This window comes from Papio anubis, unplaced genomic scaffold (assembly GCF_008728515.1).
Source record: "Papio anubis isolate 15944 unplaced genomic scaffold, Panubis1.0 scaffold370, whole genome shotgun sequence".
NCBI lineage: Eukaryota > Metazoa > Chordata > Mammalia > Primates > Cercopithecidae > Papio > Papio anubis.
In genome coordinates this window covers 29,379-51,209 of record NW_022163853.1, presented here as the reverse complement: position 1 = coordinate 51,209, position 21,831 = coordinate 29,379, and the positions used below count along the sequence as shown (strand labels likewise).

At 44.4% G+C, this 21,831-nt stretch overlaps 1 protein-coding gene across 2 annotated transcripts in view; it reads right to left on the bottom strand.

The window, feature by feature from the left end:
• Positions 1–269: 269 nt before the first annotated feature.
• ERV3-1 (endogenous retrovirus group 3 member 1, envelope) overlaps positions 270–21,831 on the bottom strand; it is a 39,080-nt gene continuing 17,518 nt past the window's right edge. The window contains exons 1-2 of one of the 2 annotated variants that reach the window (XM_017956680.3): positions 16,689–16,869; positions 270–3,302 (exon numbers count right to left, since the gene is read on the bottom strand). In XM_017956680.3, the coding sequence (XP_017812169.1) occupies positions 1,103–2,917 (1,815 nt within the window). In that variant the 5' untranslated portion in view covers positions 2,918–3,302; positions 16,689–16,869 and the 3' untranslated portion in view covers positions 270–1,102. Of the gene's footprint in view, positions 3,303–16,688; positions 16,870–21,831 lie in introns of those variants that run through there. The other variant, XM_031662056.1, reaches the window with a different exon arrangement.

Sequence of the window (21,831 nt, the reverse complement as noted above, 5' to 3'; positions counted from 1 at the left end):
AAACCATAACAAAAACAACAACAAAAAACCAAAAACCTAATTAAAAAGTAAGCAAAAACATGAACAGATACTTTTCAAAAGAAGACATACATGTGGCTAACAAGCATATGAAAACAAAATTCACATTGTTAATTATTAGAAAAAGGCAGAGATACCATCTCATCCAGTCAGAATGCCTATTGTTAAAAAGCCAATAAGAGATGCTGGTTAGGTTGCAGAGAAAAAGGAATGCTTATAAGTTGTGGGAATCAGGAGGTCGGGGAGACCACTGGGTGGAACAGGAAGATTTTATTTAGGTGGCCACCGGCCCAGCAGATAAACATCCAAAGGCTGAGCCCTGAACAAAGACAGGGCTTGACTTTTATACATGCATCCAGCAGGGGCGAGTCAGGTTTTTGGCGCAAAACCTGTAGGCGGGAAAGCAGTCTTACAGAAGCAGAACAAAGGCAGTTAATCATACTGTGACAGGTTTTACAACAGGCTTTGCAACATGAGTGTACCTTACTTAAACATGTCTTGTGACCTTGCCATGCTACAGAAAGAAAAACAGGAACTTACAAAATCTTTAGAATTGCAGAAATAGTTACAAAAATAGTTGTGAGAGCAGAACAAAGAATAATGGTATGGGGAGAGAATTTCAAATGGGGAAACTGATAAGGAGAACTTGTTTTTCTCATCCCTGCTCCTGAAGCCCATTCTTTCGGGGCCCCTGTCTGGCCTTGCAGATCATTATCATAGCTCCAACAGGACTTTGGAGTGAGTCAGACTGGTCAGGGAAGGACTTGTTTTCCCTTTTATATTTCCTGCTTCATTCCCTCCTTTGATACTTTTTATAAGTAAGGTTTAATAGAAAGCATCACTATCTTCATTTAGTTCTTCAAGAGGAAGTACCTATTTTCTTGGCAGGGGTTGATACTTAGGGCCATTAGTCAAGTGGTAGTCTGTCCACAAGAGCCTCTATGGCTGTTTGGATATTTTTGACAATGAGGGGTAAGAGACAAGGGAGTGCAAGGCAGACTCCCAATATGGCTAGAACTACTCATACTAAGGTTTTAAATCCTCCAAGGGATGAGAACCAACCTCTGAAGAGGGAATCTGGAGACTATCCTTTCCAAGACTGAACTGGGATGTGGGCTAACTTTTGGATTTTTGCAGTTATTTCTTCGATGACCTTTCCATTGTCATCAATTTCCAGGCAGCAGTTAGTTAGGTTGAACTTTCCGCATACTCCCTCTTCCTGGGCTAGGAGGTAGTCTAAAGCCAGTCTATTTTGATAAATGGCATTTCTCATTTTTGTGGCTTGCTGGGCAAGCAGATTCAAGGCCCCTGCAGTTTCATTGGTAATGATTTCTAGTACTGCCTGCAATCTTATAATGCGGTTGAGCATGTAAATTGGGGTGCGGTATCCCCACATTCCATCTTCTGCCCAGGTGGCTGGGCCATAATATTGAATTATTCTTTCAGGAGGCCATTCATTTTCCTTCCAATCTCCCAGAGTTATGCCTCTTCTGCTTTTCCTTTTAGTTTCATCATAGATGGGGTATCCTAAGACTTCTCCCTGTTTTAGGGGGATTAGGAAGAAGGACGGCCTAATTGTCCCCAGTACACAGGCCCCTGACCACTTAGCTGGCAGCTGTCGATATGCCCGTGGCCCACAGATCCAGTAGAGGCCAGAGGGTGCCTGCCAGGTATTTGGAGCTTCAAGTTGGTACCAAGAATGGTTTAAAGATGGGAAACGAGAGAATGGGCTTGGGTGCGGTGATTCAGAATTATTGCTTTTGCCCCTCCATAAAGTCTTTCCTAGTGTCTCATTGTAATATTGTTGTCCTAGGCAAGTTAACTCTCCTACTGGGTCTGTAAAGGCCTTTCCCCAGCGAGCAATACAGAATTTTCCAATAATGGAGGTTTTTAAGAACCAGATGCTCTGACTTGACAGTGCAGGTTCAAGGGAAGAGGCAGTTAGAGTGAAATTATCTTGGGGCATTAGCTCCCTTGCTTCCCACGGCCATTGGTCTCCCACGTTCGTTCCCCCACAGACATAACATGAAGCGACGTGCAGGCTGCTGGCTATGTTTTCAGCCAGTTGGGCGAATAAATTTCTGGCCAAGGGAGGGGACTCAGGCAATTTCTGGTTAACATGCTCATAGAATGACTCGAAAACTCGGAACTGTTGGGTTGAGCGGGTCCGAGTTTTCTTTATTACATATAGATAGACATAGGCTCCTGGGTCAATTTCTTTACCGCTGACTCGTGCCCCTAGTGGTGCTTTTAAACCTGTTGTCCATATGGGCTGATCTGGCTCTAAGATGGTAAGATTTACAGAATTGCAAGTGCCTGTTTTACAATCTGGTTCCAATGATATTTTGGTAAGCATAATTGGCCCCAGTGATTGCTGGCTGCTGGACCACGTTGTGCAGTCCCAGCAAGTTGTTACTGGGGAATCAGTGGAACAAGCAGGGGGTGCACACCTATTTTTATGGCAGCTACTATAGTACTCCATGGAACTGAAGATTACGGGAAAGAGTGAGCCCATGGATGCTATCCGGCAAACATCAAAGTATAAGGATACAACACCCTTGCTGGAGGGAAAGACCTTGGTTTGGTTTAGAAGATCCCCTTCCTTTGACCCGACATGAATTTCAAACCAGGTCCCAGGTGAAGACTTAGGGTCATAACACACATAAGGCTGGCCCTTTCCTGGGTCACAGACTGAGTAGGTTGTCTGGTTGTGAATACAAGTTCCTAGGCAGGTCCCAGCACACTCATAGTAAGTGTGATACAACAGGGTTTTAGTCATGATGCTCCCCGACCATGTAGTGTGGGTGCAGTGGAGGCATCCCTCCCAGGGTTCTCCTTTTAACATGGATAAGGGAAGTAGCAAGAACAAAGTGATGAGTAGCATGTTCACACCCAGCATAGACAGAAAAAGCTTTTACCCAGGGGAGAAGGCTGAGCAGTGACAGCTTAATAGCAAAATAATTAGTATTACAAGGAAAATTACTGGACTTCAGATTTCTAACCACGTTTACTTCCCTGATGATGACTCAAGCTTCGGCCGTGCATAGACTAGTCAGCCTCCGGGGTGACTAGAGCAGGGCTGTTGTCTCCTCAAGCTTCAGCCGTGCGTGGACTGGTCAGCTTCCGGAGTGACCAGAGCAGGGCTGTTGTTGTCTCACTGGCACCTTGGTCCTGTCGTAGAATCAGCTGGGTTGTATGGTCTAGGTCCTGTCGGCTGGTCCACTTGTCCTGGGCTGCTAGTTTCAGCTGACTGGATGGATGGATCCAAGGCACAATTCCTGCAACTTTAACAACAGTGGGAATAGACAAGATTACAGTATGGAGACCATCCCATATGGGTCCCAGAGTGGTTGGGTTTTATTTTTTGACCCAGAGAGTCCCCGGGTTTAAAGGGGTGTATTGGATCTATCACGCTATGGGCATTCTTTCCTGGACCCAGCTATGGACACTTTCCATGGCTATCCCCAAAGCCTGCATTTGCCTCCTTAAAGTTAATTCCCCTAGTTCACAGAGATTACCCTTAATTTGACTTATGATTGGGGGTGGCTGGCCAAACAGTATTTCATAGGGCAAATACCCAGCTTGTTTGGTGGTGGTGCACCTGGCTCAAAGGAAGACCATGGGCAGGACTTGATCCCATCTCAGAGGGGTTTCTTGGCAATATTTCTTCAGAAGCTATTTGAGTGTCCAGTTCATGCACTCTACTTTTCCTGAGCTCTGCGGCCAGTAGGCTGTGTGTAATTTCCATTTTATTTTTAACAGCCATGTTCCTGAATTATTTCAGCTAGAAATGCCAGTCTGTTGTCTGACCCTAGAGTCAGAGACAGTCCAAATCTGGGGATAATGTTTCTTAATACTATTTTAGTCACTTCTCATGAGTTCTTGCTTCTGGTGGGGAAAGCCTCGGCCCATCCTGAAAAGGTGTAGACAAGTATTAACATGTACCGATAGCCCCCTGCCTGGGGCAACTCGGTAAAATCCATGAGCAGGTTTTCACAGGGCATGGTTCCTATTTCCTGAATTTCGGGGGGCTGAGTGGCCCCTTGTCTTGGGTTGCTCTGGGCACAGGTTAAATATTGTTCACAAACAGCTTGGGTGATGGCAGTGAGTCGCGGCACATAGAAATGGCATCCTAGTAGCATTTCTAGTGCCGTTTTTCCCATATGAGCTCCTTGATGGAATTGCTTTACGAATTTGGGGGCCACCATTTTGGGAATGGCCAATCTCCCATCGGAGAATTTCTACCATTCTCCTTCGGTACATTTTCCAGTTTCTTGGACAAAACTGGCCTTCTCATTTGGAGAGTAACTTGGGACCTCCTGGAGGGGAGGCTCTGGGAGGAAGGGCATAACTAAGGCTTCTTTTTTAAAATGAGGTGTAACCACTGCTGCCCATTTTGCCTCCTTGTTTCCCTTTGTTTCCTTTTGCCTCTGACATGCCTGCCCTCTAGTGTCCCCTGCCGTGCATAGCTGCTACTTCCTCTGGGACCCATACAGCATCTAAGAGCTGTAGAATTCATTCTTTGTATTTTATTTCTTTGCCCCTGGCAGTTAAGAGTCCTCTTTCTTTATATATAGCTCCATGAACATGCAGTGTGGCAAAAGCATATTTGGAATCCATGTAAACATTGACCTTTTTGTCTTCTGTCAGCTGGAGAGCCCTCGTTAGGGCTACTAGCTCTGCCTTCTGGGCTGATACTCCAGCAGGCAGGGGCTAAGCCTCCACCACTGAGTCTAAGGTCACCACTGCACACCCAGTCCAGCAGACCCCTTCCAGCTTAAAACTGCTTCCATCTGTGAAGTATTCTATATCTGGGTCCTTAAGGTGCTGGTCTGTAAGGTCTCCTCGACTGGAGAATACCTTGTCCACTGTTGCCACACAGTCATGGAAGATGATTCCCGGTTCAACTGGGAGCAGAGTAGCTGGTTTAAGGGTGTTCACTGTTTCTAAAGTTATGTGGGGATTTTCGCATAGGAGCCCTTGGTATTGAGTCATCCTTGGGTTTGATAACCAATGCTGCCCTGTCTGATCCATTAAAGTTATAAACGAGTGTAGTACCCGGATGGTCAGTTGTTGCCCCAGGGTCAGTTTGTCAGCTTCTTGTGTCAATAGGGAGGTAGCAGCTAGTGCTTTACAGCAAGGAGGCCACCCTAGCGCCACAGAGTCCAAGTGTTTAGATAAGTACGCCACTGGGCGATGCCATGATTCTGACTTGAGTCAGGACCCCTATAGCCATTCCCTTTAATTCACAGACATACAGAAAGAAAGGCTTAGTTGTATCTGGCAGTCCTAAGGCTGCAGCCTGAGTTAGGGCTTCTTTGATTTGTTTAAATACCTTCTCCTGGTCAGTCTTTCAGAGGAGGGGTTCATTTTCACCCTCCTTTGTGGCTTCATATAAGGGCCTAGCCATAAGTGAGAAATTTGGGATCCAGATATGGCAGAACCCTGCTGCCCCTAAGAATTCCCCTATTTGGTGCCAGGTGGTTGGAGCTGGCCGTGCACAAACAGCTTGCTTTCATTCATGGCCAAGCCGGCGTTCCCCTTGGCTTACTATGAAGCCTAAATATTTGACCTTTCATGGCAAATTTGGGCCTTCTTTTTGGATACTCTATACCCTGCTTTCCATAAGAGATGGAGGAGGTCCTGGATTCCCAGATAACAGTCCTCTTGGGTTGGGGCTGCCAAAAGAAGGTCGTCTATGTACTGCAACAAGGCGCAGTTGTCATTTGGTGGGATGTATGCCTTGAGGTCTGAGGCCAGTGCTTCCCCAAAGATTGTGGGAGAATTCTTGAACCCTTGTGGGAATCTAGTCCAGGTGAGCTGTCCCCCCATGCCCGTGACTGAATCGTCCCATTAAAATGCATAGATGGGCTAACTGGTGCCAGGCAGAGACAGAAGAAGCATCCTTTAAGTCCAGGACTGTAAACCAGGTGGCAGTTGCTGGAATAAATCCCATTAAAGTATACAGGTTTGGTACTACTGGGTGTATGGTCACTGTAGCTTGGTTTACAGCATGTAAGTCCTGCACCAGTCTATACTCATCAGATCCTGGTCCTGGCAATGGTTTTCATACCAGCAAAAGTGGAGTGTTCCAGGGTGACTGGCATTAGATTATGGTCCCATGGTCATAGAGCCACTTTAAATGCTTATAAACACCCCAAATAGCCTCTTGGGAAAGTGGGTACTGACAAACCCGAACTGGAGTTGCTCCCAGTTTCAATTCTACCACTACCAGTGCCTGATCTACAGCCAGCCCAGGTGAGTGGTCTTCAGCCCAAGCTCCAGGAATTTGATCAATTAGCCTAAATAATAATTTCTCTTCCTCCTGCGTACAAGGCTGCATTGGTGCCTGTACTTCCTTTGTGTATAGTCTCCATTCCTCAGCCTATGGGATGGTGAGGGTTAACACCATGGCCTTTGCTTGAGTTAGGCTTAAATATCTCCTTGTGACCCAAAGGTAATCTGTGTGTGCAACTTTTGGAGTAGGTCTCTTCCTAGTAGGGGCACTGGATAATTGGGGAAATATAGGAATTTATGTTGGACCTCTCATCCTCTGATGACACACCTCCTTGGCTGACAAAACAGCCTCTTCTGTGGGACGCCTGTAACCCCAACAATAGTTGTATGATCTTTAGATAATGGCCCTATGGGCTGGGTCACTTCCGAGTGTTCAGCCCTGGTGTCTACCATAAAGTTCATTAGCTGGCCCCCTACTTCTAATGTGACCATGGGCTCCTGGGGGCCTAAAGAGAAGGAGCCCAGTCTGGCCTAGTCTTCATATTCTCCAGTTCTTGCCAGCCTGGTCAAGTCGGTATCTGACTCCCTTGGGACACGATAGCCCTTGGCTTGCAGTTTTCCAGTTTTATACTCTCTGTCATTTTCTTCATTGTCCTTTGGACATTCACCTTTCCAGTGTCCCCTCTTTTTGCACTGCGCACATTGATCCCTACATACTCTTGGCTGACTTTCAGGTCTCTGACCTGAACCCTTCCATATCCGCGGCCATGTCTGCACCCTCTCACGACACTACTTTCCCTTTCTGTGAGGGTTGCCACTAGCAGATTGGCCTTTTTCTTAAGTCTCAGATCAGGCTCTCTGTGTCTCCTGGTTATGGTTAACGTATATCTTGGTGGCCACTTCTAAAAGCTGAGCGGCACTGATGCCCGTGACAACTCTCTAGCTTTTGCAGCTTTCCCCTGATGTCTCTCTGGGCCTACCCTACAAACGCTGTGTTCACCATGTGCTGGTTCTCAGTAGCCTCAGGGTCAAACGGGGTGTAAAGCCGGAATGCTTTACAGAGTCTCTCATAAAACTGACTAGGACTTTAATTAGTCTCCTGCAGCACTTCCAAGATTTTCCCCATGTTGACTGCCTTTTCCCCACCTTCCTTTAGCCCTTGCAGGAGTGCCTCCCAGTACCTCTGTAGGTACTATAATTGGGCTGCATCATTTGGGTCCCAGTGTGGGTTGGCTTCTGGGAATTGGCCCTGAGCATATGCCTGGACATTAAGTGTGCCTTCTGGTGCACTGTGTTCCAGCCAGCGGAGGGCTGCCTGGCTCACCCTTTGGCATTCCTTGGTGTTAAAGAGCATCAGGAGGAGCTGTTTGCAATCTGGCCAAGTTGGATTTTGTGTCTGAAAAATGAACTGCATCAGATCTGTGAGGGCTTGGGGCTTCTCCATGTAGGAGGGAGTATGGTGTTTCCAGTTTAGGAAATCAGTGGTTGAAAAAGGCTGGTAAATAAAAGTCAGTTGTCCCCCTTGGACCTGCCCCTGTTCATAATAGATAAGTCCCCATGTTTCACGGAGGAGCATCTGCAACACTCTGGCGTGGCCAGATCGAAGGTGGTCTGCTTGATCATCCTGATTTTCCTTCTTGACCTCCTGGGGCGGGCGCTCAGATTTCTCCCTTTGAGGTGTAGCCTGGGGTGTGTCACCATCTGAGACTGGCTGTTCAGGGGCTGCCCTTGGTAAAGGGGAGTAGATTGGCACATAGGGAGGAGTGGTTTCTATCTCCTCTGGTGGTTCCCGCAAAACGGGTTTTTCTTGTAGCTTTGTCTCTGTAGCTGACGGTGAAGCTGATTTTTCTTTCACTTTAGGCTTGGCTCAAGTTATGAGCATTTTCCAATAAGATGCCAGGCAGGGCTACAGCCATGCAGGTCGAGTTTGAACTATATTTAGCCATGAGTCAATATAAGGAAATTGGTCTGGATGCCTTGGCTGTCCTCCGACCCCAGTCACCACCTTAAATACACGGCCAATTGTTTCCCTATCTATAGTTTCTTTGGCCGGCCATCCAACATTGAAAGAGGGCCATTCTATTTCACAGAGAGTTCTCAACCTCTGGGGGGTCAACTTGATCTCATAATCCCCCATATAATCTTTCTTAAAGTTCCTTAACATATATTCTAATGGGGTGGGTTTCGACGACTTCCCTCCCATTTCCTCCCAGTTATGGCATAACACTCACTCATCCTTTTGCTTCGGACTGATTAGACCGTGTCCCTCGCAGGAGTATTTCAGACACCACTTAGCTTTCATGGAGGGTTTGTATAAGTCCTGAACACAGACCACTACAATCTATAAATTGTGGGGCACCTCCCTAAGCCATATGCCGTAGCCCCAGAGGACGTTTGCCACTAGTCCCAGTCAGTTCCACACTTCGCTCAGATCGTACAGTCTATGCTAAGAGACCTGCAGCTCCACACACGTCACTCACCACATTGGTTCCTTGTGGAACCGTCTCTTTCACACGCATTGACACACCTCCCCATTTCCAGTTTCCTTTCTTAACCGACCTAGCGAGCCACTCTCACGTCCTGGGTCAATCGGGGTGTAAGTTTCTTCCAACTTTGCAAGCCCCTCTCATGTCCTGAGTCGGATTACTAGATACATCCCAGGAGGTGATCAGGCTCCCCTTCCGTCCTTATGGGATGGGTCCTGCCTTGAACCCAAACCTTACTGCAGTCCTGTAGTGTGCAGTCCTGGAATCGTCCTGTAGCCCCTTAGGTTCCAGTGCACTGTCAGGGAGGGGCTCCAGGTCGTGGGAGAGCTGATCTCCTCTCTGGGTTGAAGGTCTCCCAATGGTGTCTAGGGTCATGGGTCTCCCCCGGCCTGGGGCTCCAGTCCCACAGGCAAAGGAGACAGTAAACCTGTAGTCTCCCCTCCTGGCTGGCTCGTCAAAATGTTGCGGGAATCAGGAGGCTGGAGAGACCACTGGGTGGAACAGGAGGATTTTATTTAGGTGGTCACCGGCCCAGCAGATGAACATCCAAAGGCTGAGCCCTGAACAGAGACAGGGCTTGACTTTTATACATGCAACCAACAGGGGTGGGTCAGGTTTTTGGTGTGAAACCTGTGAGGCAGGAAAGCAGTCTTACAGAAGCAGAGCAAAAGCAGTTAATCATACTGTGACAGGTTTTACAACAGGCTTTGCAACACGACCCTATCTTACTTCAACATGTCTTGTGACCTTGCCATGCTACAGAAAGAAAAACAGGAACTTACAAAATCTTTTCAAACTTGCAGAAATAGTTACAAAAATAGTTGTAAGAGCAGAACAAAGAATAATGATATGGGGAAAGAATTTCAAAGGGGGAAACTGACAAGGAGAACTTGTTTTTCTCATCCCTGCTCCTGGAGCCCATTCTTTTGGGGTCCCTGTCTGGCCTTGCAGATAATGTTACCATAGCTCCAGCAGGACTTTGGAGTGAGTCAGACTGGTCAGGGAAGGACTTGTTTTCCCTTTACTAGTTTTTCCTTTTATATTTCCTGCCTTATATACACTGTCTGTAGTAGTGTAACTTAATTCAACCATTGTGAAAAGAATTGTGGGAATTACAGAACTAAAAATAGAATTACCATTTGACCCAGCCACCTCATGATTGAGTTTATACCCAAAGAAATATAAATTATTCTATCATAAAGACACAAACACAAGTATGTTCACTGCAGCACTACTCACAATAGCAAAGACATGAAATCACCATGAATACCTATCAATGGTAGACTGGATAAAGAAAATATGATATGGCACGGTGGCTCATGCCTGTAACCACAGCACTTTCTTTTTGTTTTTGAGATGGAGTCTTGCTCTGTCGCTCAGGCTGGGAGTGCAGTGGCGCCATCTCTGCTCACTGCAAGCTCCGCCTCCTGGGTTCATGCCATTCTCCTGCCTCAGCCTCCCGAGTAGCTGGGACTACAGGCGCCAGCCACCACGCCAGCTATTTTTTTGTATTTTTAGTAGAGATGGGGTTTCATTGTGTTAGCCAGGGTGTCCTCAATCTCCTGACATCATGATCCGCCTGCCTCAGCCTCCCAAAGTGCCTGGATTACAGGCATGAGCCACTGCACCTGGTCAATCACAGCACTTTCACAGGCCAAGGCATGTGGATTGCCTGAGGTCATAAGTTTGAAACCAGCCTGGGCAATGTGGCAAAACCACATCTTTACAAAAAGTACAAAAACAAAAATTAGCCAGGCATAATGGTATGTACCTGCAGTCCCAGCAACTTGGGGGGCTGAGGTTGAAGAATTGTTTGTGCCACGGAGATTGAGGCTGCAGTGAGCCAAGATCACATCACTGCACTTCAGCACCCTGTCTCCAAAAATGAATAAAATAAAATAAAATATTTAATAAAAACAAAATATGGTACATAAATATATTGAATACTGTGTGGGCATAAAAAAGAAGGATTGTGTCCTTTGCAGAAACATGGAAAGAGTTGGAGACCATTATCCTTAGAAAACTAATGCAGAAACAGAAGACCAAATGCATGTTCTCATTTCTAAGTAAGAGCTAAATAAGAATACATGGACACAAAGAGAGAAACAACAGTCACTGAGGCCTAGTTTAGGGTGGAGGGTGAAAGGACAAAAAGGATCAAAGAATACCCATTTGGTGCTATGCTTAGTATCTCAGTGACAAAATAATCTGCATGCCAAACCCCCCGTGACACAATTTCATCTACATAACAAACCTGCATGTGTACCCCTGAACCAAAAATTAAAAATTCATGGGTAGGAGATAGCGTAATGTACATGTAAGGACTGGTTTGTGCTACAGATAGTGGCCCAGGTGGGATTGTCCTCTGATTTATTTGTGTGTTCATGCAAGCAGATGCGATTATGAACAGGTAGTCCAGAACCCTAGATTGGTAGAGAAAACAGGCTGCTGCTGCAGATTCAGTGCCTGGGAATAGGAATATGTCAGGAGACTTGTAGACACTTTTGTGGGTTTTTGGCAAGAAACACCAGGATGAAAAATGCTGTAGTGAAATTCCTGAGGGTAGTGCCTAGTCCTAGGAGGGGTGTGGACACATCAATGTCTAGTGGGTGTATTTGTGAGTGGGTGGAAATCCTGAGGGGGCAGCGGTGGGAAAAGGGGGTCTGTTATAAGAGCTCCTTTCCTTTCCTCTAAGTTTTTAGTCCTCTCTCACAGTGGGAGGAGACCTCAAATCCCAGGACAATGGGCAGTGTGACAGCCTCTGTACAGGACAGCAGAGTCTCTCATTCCCAGATACCCAGAGTTCCATTCCAGGCCAGGCTTCTGAGATGTCTTTCTTCTGGCACCAAAATTGTAATGTTTGCTGAACACCAAGCAATTCTTCAACACATTGTCTAAAATTGGAATTTTGGCCCCACTCAAGAGTCAGCACAGACCTTGATCCAGGGCTCAATCCCACAACACTGTCCTCACTGCAGATGCCAGTCACAAACCCTATGGGCCCATCTATGCTTTTGAGATACTGTTTAAAAATTCAGGACTCCCATAAATCTCTCAAGTTCAATAATTTTATAGAGCTACTCACAGAACTCAGCAAAACACTGTAGTTATGTTTACACATTTATTATACAAAATACAACCCAGAAAACTCAAGTGGAATAAATGTATAGGACAAAGAAAGGACATGGGGAAAGATGAAGCACATGGATAATCCTGGCAAACAGCGTTAATAAAATTCTCTATCCTTTGTGTTCTCCAGGAACAGTTTATGGAAAGAAACATCCTTTCACTATCACTTAGATGGTGCTCTCTTGTCCGATCTATCACATAACTAGACACTGACTCTGCACATTTTCTTCTTTGTTGTATTAAAAAATTAGCAAAATTTGTCTTCAGTGGTCAAAATAAAATGCTTTTTTGTTTGTTTTTTGAGATGGAGTCTCACTCTGTCACCCAGACTGGAGCGTAGTGGCACGATCTTGGGTCACTGCAACCTCTGCCTCCAAGGTTCAAGCAATTCTCCTGCCTCAACCTCCAGAGTAGGTGGGATAACAGGCACATGCAATCATGCCTGGCTAATTTTTATATATTTTTTTAGTAGAGACGGGGTTTTGTCATGGTGGCCAGGCTGGTCTCAAACTCTCGACCTCAAGTGATCCACCCACCTTGGCCTCCCAAAGTGCTGGGATTACAGGTGTGAGCCACTGCACCCAGCCTAAAATACTTCTTAATGAAACTTTACTTAAGTTTATCTCCTTTCCATAGGCTCCTGAACTTTGAGCTACCCTCAGTCTGAGCCAACATACAACCCCATTTTATGTTCCTCCTAAAAACTTGCTGACTTCATGGTAAAACAATTTCTGATCTAAAATCTGATTTTTTTTCATCCTCCATTTGCTATTCCCCTCTGACCTTCTAATCTTTTTCGCTCCTCTCTAAGAAAGAAAGCCTCTATCTGTTTAAACTTTGCAATCCTTAAAGCTCTTATAGTTGGTACTTCCTTCTGTTGCAATATTCTTTTAGAATTCAATTTTTTCTTTTACATAAACCTAATTTAGCTCTATTTTACAAAGTGTAGAAACTGCCTCAAAACAGCAACAATTTCATCTTCAGTAAGACCTTCCCAATCCCATTCTATCTTAATGTTAACTGCATATGCCTGTGGGTCCCCAGCTTTCCAGGGCTCTGTAGCTTCTCTCAATATAAAGGTTTCTTCCATGACTGGGGTCAGCAGGCTGGGACATCTGCAGGGAAGGTTTCCTAGAAAGAACGAACTGGGCCTTTAATAACCTCCCTCCCCAGCTGGGTGCAGGGGCTCACACCTGTAATCTTAGAACTTTGGGAGACCAAGGATTACCTGAGGTCAGAAGTTTGAGACCAGCCTGGATAACATGGTGAAACCTCGTCTCTACTAAAAATATAAAAATTAGCTGGGTGTGGTGGCACCTGCCTGCAATCCCAGCTACCTGGGAGGCTGAGGCAAGAGAATTGCTGGAACTGGGAGGTAGAGGCTGCAGTGATCCAAGATCTCGCCACTGCACTCTAGCCTGGGCAACAGAACAAGGCTCTGTCAAGAAAAAAGAAAAAGAAAAAGAAAGAAAGAACGAACCTCCCCTCTTTTTGCAGGCTCAATGTTAGCATTAGCTTGGGGTCACTGGGCACAAGCTTTAATTTCCATGTCAGAATTATTCACTTGGTTTTTGAAACTGAAAAATTCAGAAAAATTACTCAAACACAGTGTTTACATAAGGGAAGGAAATTTTAAGGTACTTACATTTCATACCTCAATAAGAAATACAAAAGCATTTCTTCCTTTAAGACAATATATTATTTTATTATTTCCATTAAAAATCATGTAGTAAACAATTAGTTATATGGGAGCACTTCTAGGAGATACCAAGTTTCATCTCATAAAATTTAGCATTAACATCACATTATCAAGATGATAGGGTATAGAACAGAGGTATTCACTATAACAAATGTATCCTGCAAAAAGAGGAACTGATGTTTTCATGAATCCATGTAACTCACCAATTATCTACCACATTTTCTTGTGGAAATGTATTCATTTTCTATAGCCAAAACGGAAGAGAGATTTTCCCTATTCTTTTCCTTCGTAGCACTCTAAAAACTAAACCTTGGAATTCTGTTGGACGTCACCTAGTCATTAAAGAAACACACCTGGCTAGGCGCGATAGCTCGCACCTGTAACCCCAGCACTTTGGGAGGCCAAGGCGGGGAGATCGGGCAGATCACCTGAGGTTGGGAGTTCAAGACCAGCCTGACCAACATGGAAAACCCTATCTCCACTAAACATACAAAAAATTAGTTGGTGCATGGTGGCGCATGCCTGTAATCCCAGCTGCTTGGGAGGCTGAGGTAGGAGAATCACTTGAATCCGGAAGGCAGAGGTTTCAGTGAGCTGATATTGAGCCACTGCACTCCAGCCTGGGCAACAAGAGCAAAACTCCGTCTCAAAACAAAACAAAACAAAACAAAAACAAAACCGAAAATACACACCTGAGAAAATTTCTAAACTCGGTGTGGGAAAGAAAAAGGTAAATGAGTTTTGTTTTTGTTTTTGAGACAGAGTCTTCCTTAAATGAGTATTCTTAAGAAATGGAATATAGGATTAGATACTGATTTTCTTCTGATCCCTACCTCTTTTATGCCCTTTGTAAATATTTTCTTATCTTTTAAGTCCTACTAATAAAATGCAAGTTACAGTTAACCCAGGGAGCAGCGGTGCTCATTAAAAAATAGATGTGTCTGACTCATGTGTCAAGTCAGGCCACCCAATCACTTGAGAGATTCTCCCACCCTCATCCTGCTCACTTAAGTGCTCAGTGACCACCCTCTCTGGAGACACTGCACTAGGTCCCAGTGAGTGCCCCAAGGTGTATTTCACTTTGCAAGTTGTTGCACCATCTCACTGGAGCCAGGTTTGATTTTGTTTTTTGTTTGTTTGTTTGTTTGTTTTTTGTCTTTTGGGATACTATTTTCTCTTTCAGAATTCTTGGAGAATCCAGGTGGCAGTAATTATTTGTGTTTTTCCCTCAATACCAACATCTGATTGGCTGACCAGCAATGTGTCTCGAGAAATTGAAGCCGGGTTGGTTTGAAGACAATCTTAACTTCTCAAAGGGTTTCCTTTTCAAAGGAAGAATATCCCAGGAGACTCCTCTCGGCCCCCGGGGCATCCACCTGATCCCTTGAAAGGCTATACTCCAACTTCAGGCTGTCCTATGTCTCCCATTCCCAAATACTAGGAGTTTCATTCCAGGCCAGGAGCTGAAATTTACTAGACATTCTAGCATACATAGCCACAGCGGATATCTTGATTTATCCCCAGACAGTACTGAAACCCAGAACCAGGGAAAAAACTGAAGGGTGGCTGAGGACACATTACCTTATAAAGTTTCCAAAGGGAAACCTTGACCCAAAAATATTCTGATAAGGTTTCTGTGCCTACAGGCAATAAAAGGAAAGGAGGCACAGAACAGTGTTTACAATACAGTGTCAGGGGATTATTCTTTGCTTTCTTCTCTTGGGAAATATTTACAAACAGAAAACAAATCTTCTTAAAAATGCCATCCAATGCTTTGTAAAAAAATGATGAAAATATGGTACTAAGGCCGGGCGCGGTGGCTCACGCCTGTAATCCCTGCACTTTAGGAGGCCGAGGCGGGCGGATCACGAGGTCAGGAGATCGAGACCATCCTGGCTAACACGGTGAAACCCCGTCTCTACTAAAATACAAAAAATTAGCCGGGCGTGGTGGCGGGCGCCTGTAGTCCCAGCTACTCGGGAGGCTGAGGCAGGAGAATGGCGCGAACCTGGGAGGCCGAGCTTGCAGTGAGCCGAGATCGCGCCACTGCACTCCAGCCTGGGCGACAGACTGAAGACTCCGTCTCAAAAAAAAAAAAAAAAAGAAAATCTGGTACTAAAATGTACACTAAAGTGTACATTAAAGGACAAATAGTTGATAATGTGAATTAGGGAGGGGAAATTGGCATTTGGGAATGTCAGAAGGAACTGGAAATTTAGTATTTTACTGCAAGCCAGAGTTAGGTTGGAGGAATGGGAAATGGGCAGGAGTCTTGAGACCCTGCTTGCGAAAGAAGTGAAAAATGCAGGGGAAAATCAGTCCCCTGTGGAGTGTGAAAATAATTAAATGGCAGGCAATTAGACTGAGGTGGCTCCAGTCCTAGGGTTGCTTCTTTCAAAAAAATCTAACTCGAATGCTTTTTTTCTAAAGTATTACATTGGGGGAAAATAAAATTCAGGCTTAACCAACTGTAAACTGCCAATTAACCTCTCATTACATGACCAGGAAATTTCCACCTTGATCGTACAAATTAAGAAACTACATAACTCTACCTAACCAATTATTAAATTTGCTTTCCTTTATCATGAACCTTATAAAAGTGTTTTCTTCAAGTCCCTTCCATAAACCACAAACTACAAAACATAGCTTGGTGCTCTGCAATTCTTGAATTACTCTTTAATTAAATTCTTTAATATTTTTGCGGTGACTTCCACAAATTTTAATAGAAAAAAAGGGGGACTGGGAACCCCGCGGACCAAAGCTCTTCCCATTCATGAACTCCATACCCCGAGTCAGTGTTCTCCCCTGACCACCGTCCCGTGGTCCCTGCACAATAATCGGGGAGAGATGCGGCAGTGGGGGCAGAGCTGCCCAGAGAGGACTCCAGGCCAGGGCACAGTCACTCCGCAGGGAGGAGACAGGACGCCCGGGGTCCCTGCTGCCAGCCCGGCCGCCATCCTATGGCTGAAGGGGACTGACGGCCGAGCTGCGCCAAGAAGAACTCTGGGCCGAGGATTTTGGAGCCAACTGCGGGTAGGCCAGAGTCCCGCCACAGCCACTTCCCACCAGTTCCAACCAGCCCCGCCCCTCTCTCGGGATGTCGGACCCGGCACTCTCACCATTTTTAGGCTTCCAGGGGGTCCTGGGGTCTTAGCTGTGCATCTCTCAATACCTGCAGGTAACGGGGCCACAGAGACTGGGCCTCTGGGAGCAGAAGACACACAACAGCGAAAACTAGACCAGGAGCTCCGGCTGCAGCGAGAGACAAAGGCCCCGCCAAATCCGGAAGCCGTCCTGTCTGCTCTTGCTGCCTGCCTGATTGGACCGGTCCCAGCCCAGCGTCCCTGATTGGATAATGCCTAGGGCCCCACCCCCTCAGGCCCTGATTGACAGAAGATGTGCTCAAATGCTGGGCTGAATGTAGAGAGAAACCTAAGCCTTTTCAGGCAGAGCTTCCTCCCTAAGCTGACCCACGCCCTCCCCAGACGGCATTTGCCTTGTAAGGCAACCCTCTGAAATAAAATGTGAACCATATGTGAATTCCAAATTTTCTACTGGTTAAGAAGAAAGAAGAAACAGGTGAAATTCATTCTAACCATTTAATAACCCAATATATCCAAAATATTATTTAAGTGTATGAGCAATATGTAATTATTAATGTACTGTACATATTCTTGGAACTAAATCTTTAAATCTAACTCTATATTTTACCTTTGTAGCACATCGCAGTTCAGACCAGCCATATTCCAGGCATCCTGTAGCCACACATGGCCAGTAGCCACCACATTGAAGTGCAGCTCTGACGTCAGGAGGTTGAAGGGCCTGAACATCCCTTTTCTGCCAAAGGTGAGGCAAGAGCCTCTCCCTACCAACATCTCTCTTCAGTTCCAAGGATGAAACAGATACTGGCCATAAAAAGAGCAGAGGACAGCAGGAATAAAATTACCTCAGGTACTGAGGTTATAAGCACTGCTGGCCACCAGTTGCTTACCTTTCTTCAAGAGATTAGACAGTGAACAAAGAATGATGAGGTCACAGGAGAAGAAAACTCTGTGTCTTTAGATCTGTACATAGTATAGACCTCCAATGTTTAGAAACAGAGAAAATAGAAAAAGGCAAACTCATTTTGCTGTTTGGCCTTGGCCCTAATGGTCAGGCTGTGGTTTTTCTGTTTTCTCCTGTTGTATGTGGTGCTGTGTGAGTATAACCACCAATCACATGTATATATGTCCACATGTATTTCTGCATTTTTCAACATTATCTTACAAGACATTCAACTTTAAATCAGGGGGGAAAACTTAGTACTTTTAGGGTAACTAAATTAGAAGGTAACTAGTAATCAGTCTGTCATTAAGGCCTGGAATCTTATCTGCACTGGGTGCATGTATTAGTTGGCTGTTATAGTGTAACAAACCATCCAAAGCTTATTAGCATCATAATTGAGATGGTCAGGCTTTTAGACTGGGCTCAGTGGGACCATTCTTCTAGTCTCAACTGAGCTCCTTCAGACATGTATTATCAGCTGCTTGTTGACTAAGCAGCTATGCTTCTGGGAGTGAGCTTCTGCTTCTGGGGCTGTCAACAGAGGCAACTTGCTTCTCCTCCCCATGGTATCTTGTCTGGCTTACATGGGCTTTTTTTCATGGAAATGGCAGCATTCTGAAAGAAAAACAGAAGCATTCAAGAACTTTTGAGCCTACGCCTCAAACTAGCACACTGTCATGTTCACTGGTTTCCACTGCCCCGAGCAAATAAGGCCAGCCAGATCCAGGGACTGGAAAACAGATTCTGGGTCTCAATGGGAACAGCTGTAAAAGCACCTGGCAATGGGCATGGATACAGGAGGGATAAAAAATTGCTACCATTTTTGCAATCAGCATCATTCTGCCTTTTTGTGCATATGTAGTTTATAGAACTGTTCCACATCAAAAAATTGTCCGAAGACCCACAGTGGCTGGGCTGGGACTCAGGATCAACTCTGTGTGACCCTTGAAATCCTGGAGAGTGACACTTCTAAAACAGAAGTCAGATTTATTTTAGATTTGTGCCCATATAGTACTGCTTATTATTAGAATAATCTTAAAATGGCTGGGCATCGTGGTTCACGCTTGTAATCCCAGCACTTTGGGAGGCCGAGGCAGGCGGATCACAAGGTCAGGAGTTCGAGACCAGCCTCACCAACATGGTGAAACCCTGTCTCTACTGAAAATACAAAAAAATTTAGCTGGGCGTGGTGGTGGGTATCTGTAGTCCCAGCTAGTTGGGAGGCTGAGGCAGGAGAACCTCTTGAACCTGGGAGGCAGACGTTGCAGTGAGCTGAGATCACGCCACTGCACTCCAGCCTGGGTGACATAGTGAGACTCCATCTCAAAATAAATAAATAAATAAATAATCTTAAGGAATTGCAGAAACACATGGTGGTTCACACCTGTAATCCTAGTACTTTGGCAGTCTGAGATGGGAGAATCACTTGCACTCAGGAGCTCAAGTGCAGCCTGGGCAACACAGTAAGATCCTGTCTCCATAATTTTTTTTTTTTTTTAAATTAGCCAGGCATGACGAGGCATGCCTGTAGTTCCAGCTCCTCAGATAGCAGAGGTAGGAGTATTACTTGAGCCTAGAAGGTCAAGGCTGCAGTAATCCATGATTGGTTACACCACTGCTCTCTAGCCTGGGTTATAGAGTCAGACCCTGTCTCAAAAAAAAAAAAAAAAAAAAAAAAAAAAGAGAAGAAGAAGAAGAAAGAAATTGCAGGAGCATTTGAAAAGGGCATAGAATAATTTGGAAAAAATAGCTGAAAGATGAGTTGAGAAAATCAAAGCCAAACCACACATTACTTATTTTTTATCATAGAAAAAAATTGAAAATTAAAAAAAAAAACTCTAGAGAAATTAAATGTTACAGAGTTTAATTGAACAAAGAATGATTCACAAATCAGGCAGCCTGTGGAGCCAGAGTAGGCTCAGAGAAACTCCAGCACAGCCACATGGTAAAGAAAGACTAATGAACAGAAAAAGCAAAGTGACATACAGAAAATGAAAGTGAGGTACAGAAACAGCCAGATTTACAGTTTGGGATTTGCCTTATTTGAACATGGTTTGAAGATTTGATATCCTTTTATTGGGAAAATCACAGTGGTTAGTACAGGAATGGGTTACAGTTAGGTTTCAGTTTACTATGTACAGAAAGAAAAAAACCCATTGACCAAAATTAAACATGAAAGGGGACAGCTTCGGGCTATAACTAATTTAACAATTTCTTGCTTTTGGTTATCTTCTCAATTTTGAGAGATAAACCACAACTTTATACATTATATTCTGCCATCATCAAAAATATACTTATTTAGTCTCAAATCTCACTGTGAAATAGCAGAACTGTGAGTTTTATAAAGTGGAAACGAGGACTTGAGGATATTAATATTTTTAAGAATTATAGTAGGGGGGCCTCCTTATGTTAAAATTTGCTTCTTACAGAATAAAAACAAAACCTGGCCTGTTTTAGCATCTACCTATTTTCTTAAATTTTTAGTTTGAGTATGTCATATTTAGCATGAGTGACTCCATTTTGGTTTGGTTTGGTTTGGTCTGTTTGGACCTAGTGCATAAATTCAGTCCAGAATGATAGCCTCCAATAATTTCTTTTAAAAATTCCCCCATTTTGGTTAAGTTTTCACATAGGTCAGAGTGTGACCAAAACATTGGGCCTTAGTGCCTCTCTCAGTTTCCATTATTTTGGGTTTTTGTCCTTATCATATCATTCATAGGTTATGGTGTCCTCATGGTCACATATGTCTTTGAGTTTTCATCATTCCCATTAAAGAGAGGTCATTTGACATTCTAGAGATGACTGCATGCAAACATTTATAACTTTTGAGAGAATACAGTGCAGTAGGGAGACTACTATTTTGACTGTTGGGAGGATAACACCAGGAGTTTGAAGTATGCTTTTTAACCAGAGTCCCCATGAACAGACCAACTAAACTTAAATAGATCAAATAATCAGCTAAATAAGTGGTCTACTCATTTCAACCAAGGAGTCTGCTTCTTTTTTTCTTTTTTCTTTTTTTTGAAATGGAGTCTCGCTCTGTTGCCCAAGCTGGAGTGCAGTGGTACGATCTCGGCTCACTGCAACCTCCGCCTCCCGGGTTCAAGTGATTCTCCTGCCTCAACCTCCCGAGTACCTGGTACTACAGGCGTGTGCCACCACACCCGGCTATTTTTTTGTATTTTTAGTAGAAATGGAGTTTCACCGTGTTAGCCAGGATGGTCTCGATCTCCTGACCTCGTGATCCACCGCCTTGGCCTCCCAAAGTGCTGGGATTACAGGTGTGAGCCACCGTGCCCAGCCCAGCCTGTTTCTTAAACCCCATAATGAAATCTCTGTAATACCTGATGTATTTCTCCATGTGCAAGTACACGTCTTAGCAACTACACAATACTTTTCTGTTTATCCAGTAAGTAATCTAAAGAAATTCTATTATTTAGCACAACTTTAGTAAAAAATTTAAAGTCCATTGTGTAACCACAGCCTTTACAGTAGAATCTGCTCTTGAGACTATAATGCCTAACTATTGCCTGATTTACTCTAAATCATGAAAGAAAAAGACCAAACAAATGATGCTTATTTAGAATAGCAATGGCCTCCTGGCAATGCTCTTTAACCTATTCTGAATAAATTATCTTTAACTTATGAAGTAGGTTAAAAGCAGTGGACCTATATTCTGCTTCTGATATTATCAGAAAACAAATGTCTCATTAGAATTTTTCAACCACATTGGCCCTTCATCATTTATCTACCAAGGCATAAGTTTGTTCATATATAAGGTTGACTGCAAAATTCTCTACATATAAATGTATATCTCACGTGAGTGCACAGAAGGGGTCTTTTAAAAAATTTTTGTTGTGTGTAAAGCCATAAGAAAAAAACTGTGAATGATGAGTGTCATGATAGCAGAGATATCTTGATTTTTTGGTCTTGTGTGAAAGGCTATCTACATCAAGGTTGCCATTTGCTTTTGAGGAGATACTTTTCTTGTTAGCTTTACCTTAAGATTTCCAATGGGTATACAATTGCAAGAGTTTGGAGGGACCCTTCTGAGTTGTAAGATTATGAACCAAGGCACAAGGTCCCAAAGTCATGCCGCACTGTAGCTGAGAAGCAGACTTAATCTCTTGGTTCTAGATTATAAAAGATTTTATTGCCCTCAGTCAGTAGACTATTAAAAGCTTTCTTGTCCAAGCACAGTGGCTCATGTCTTTAATC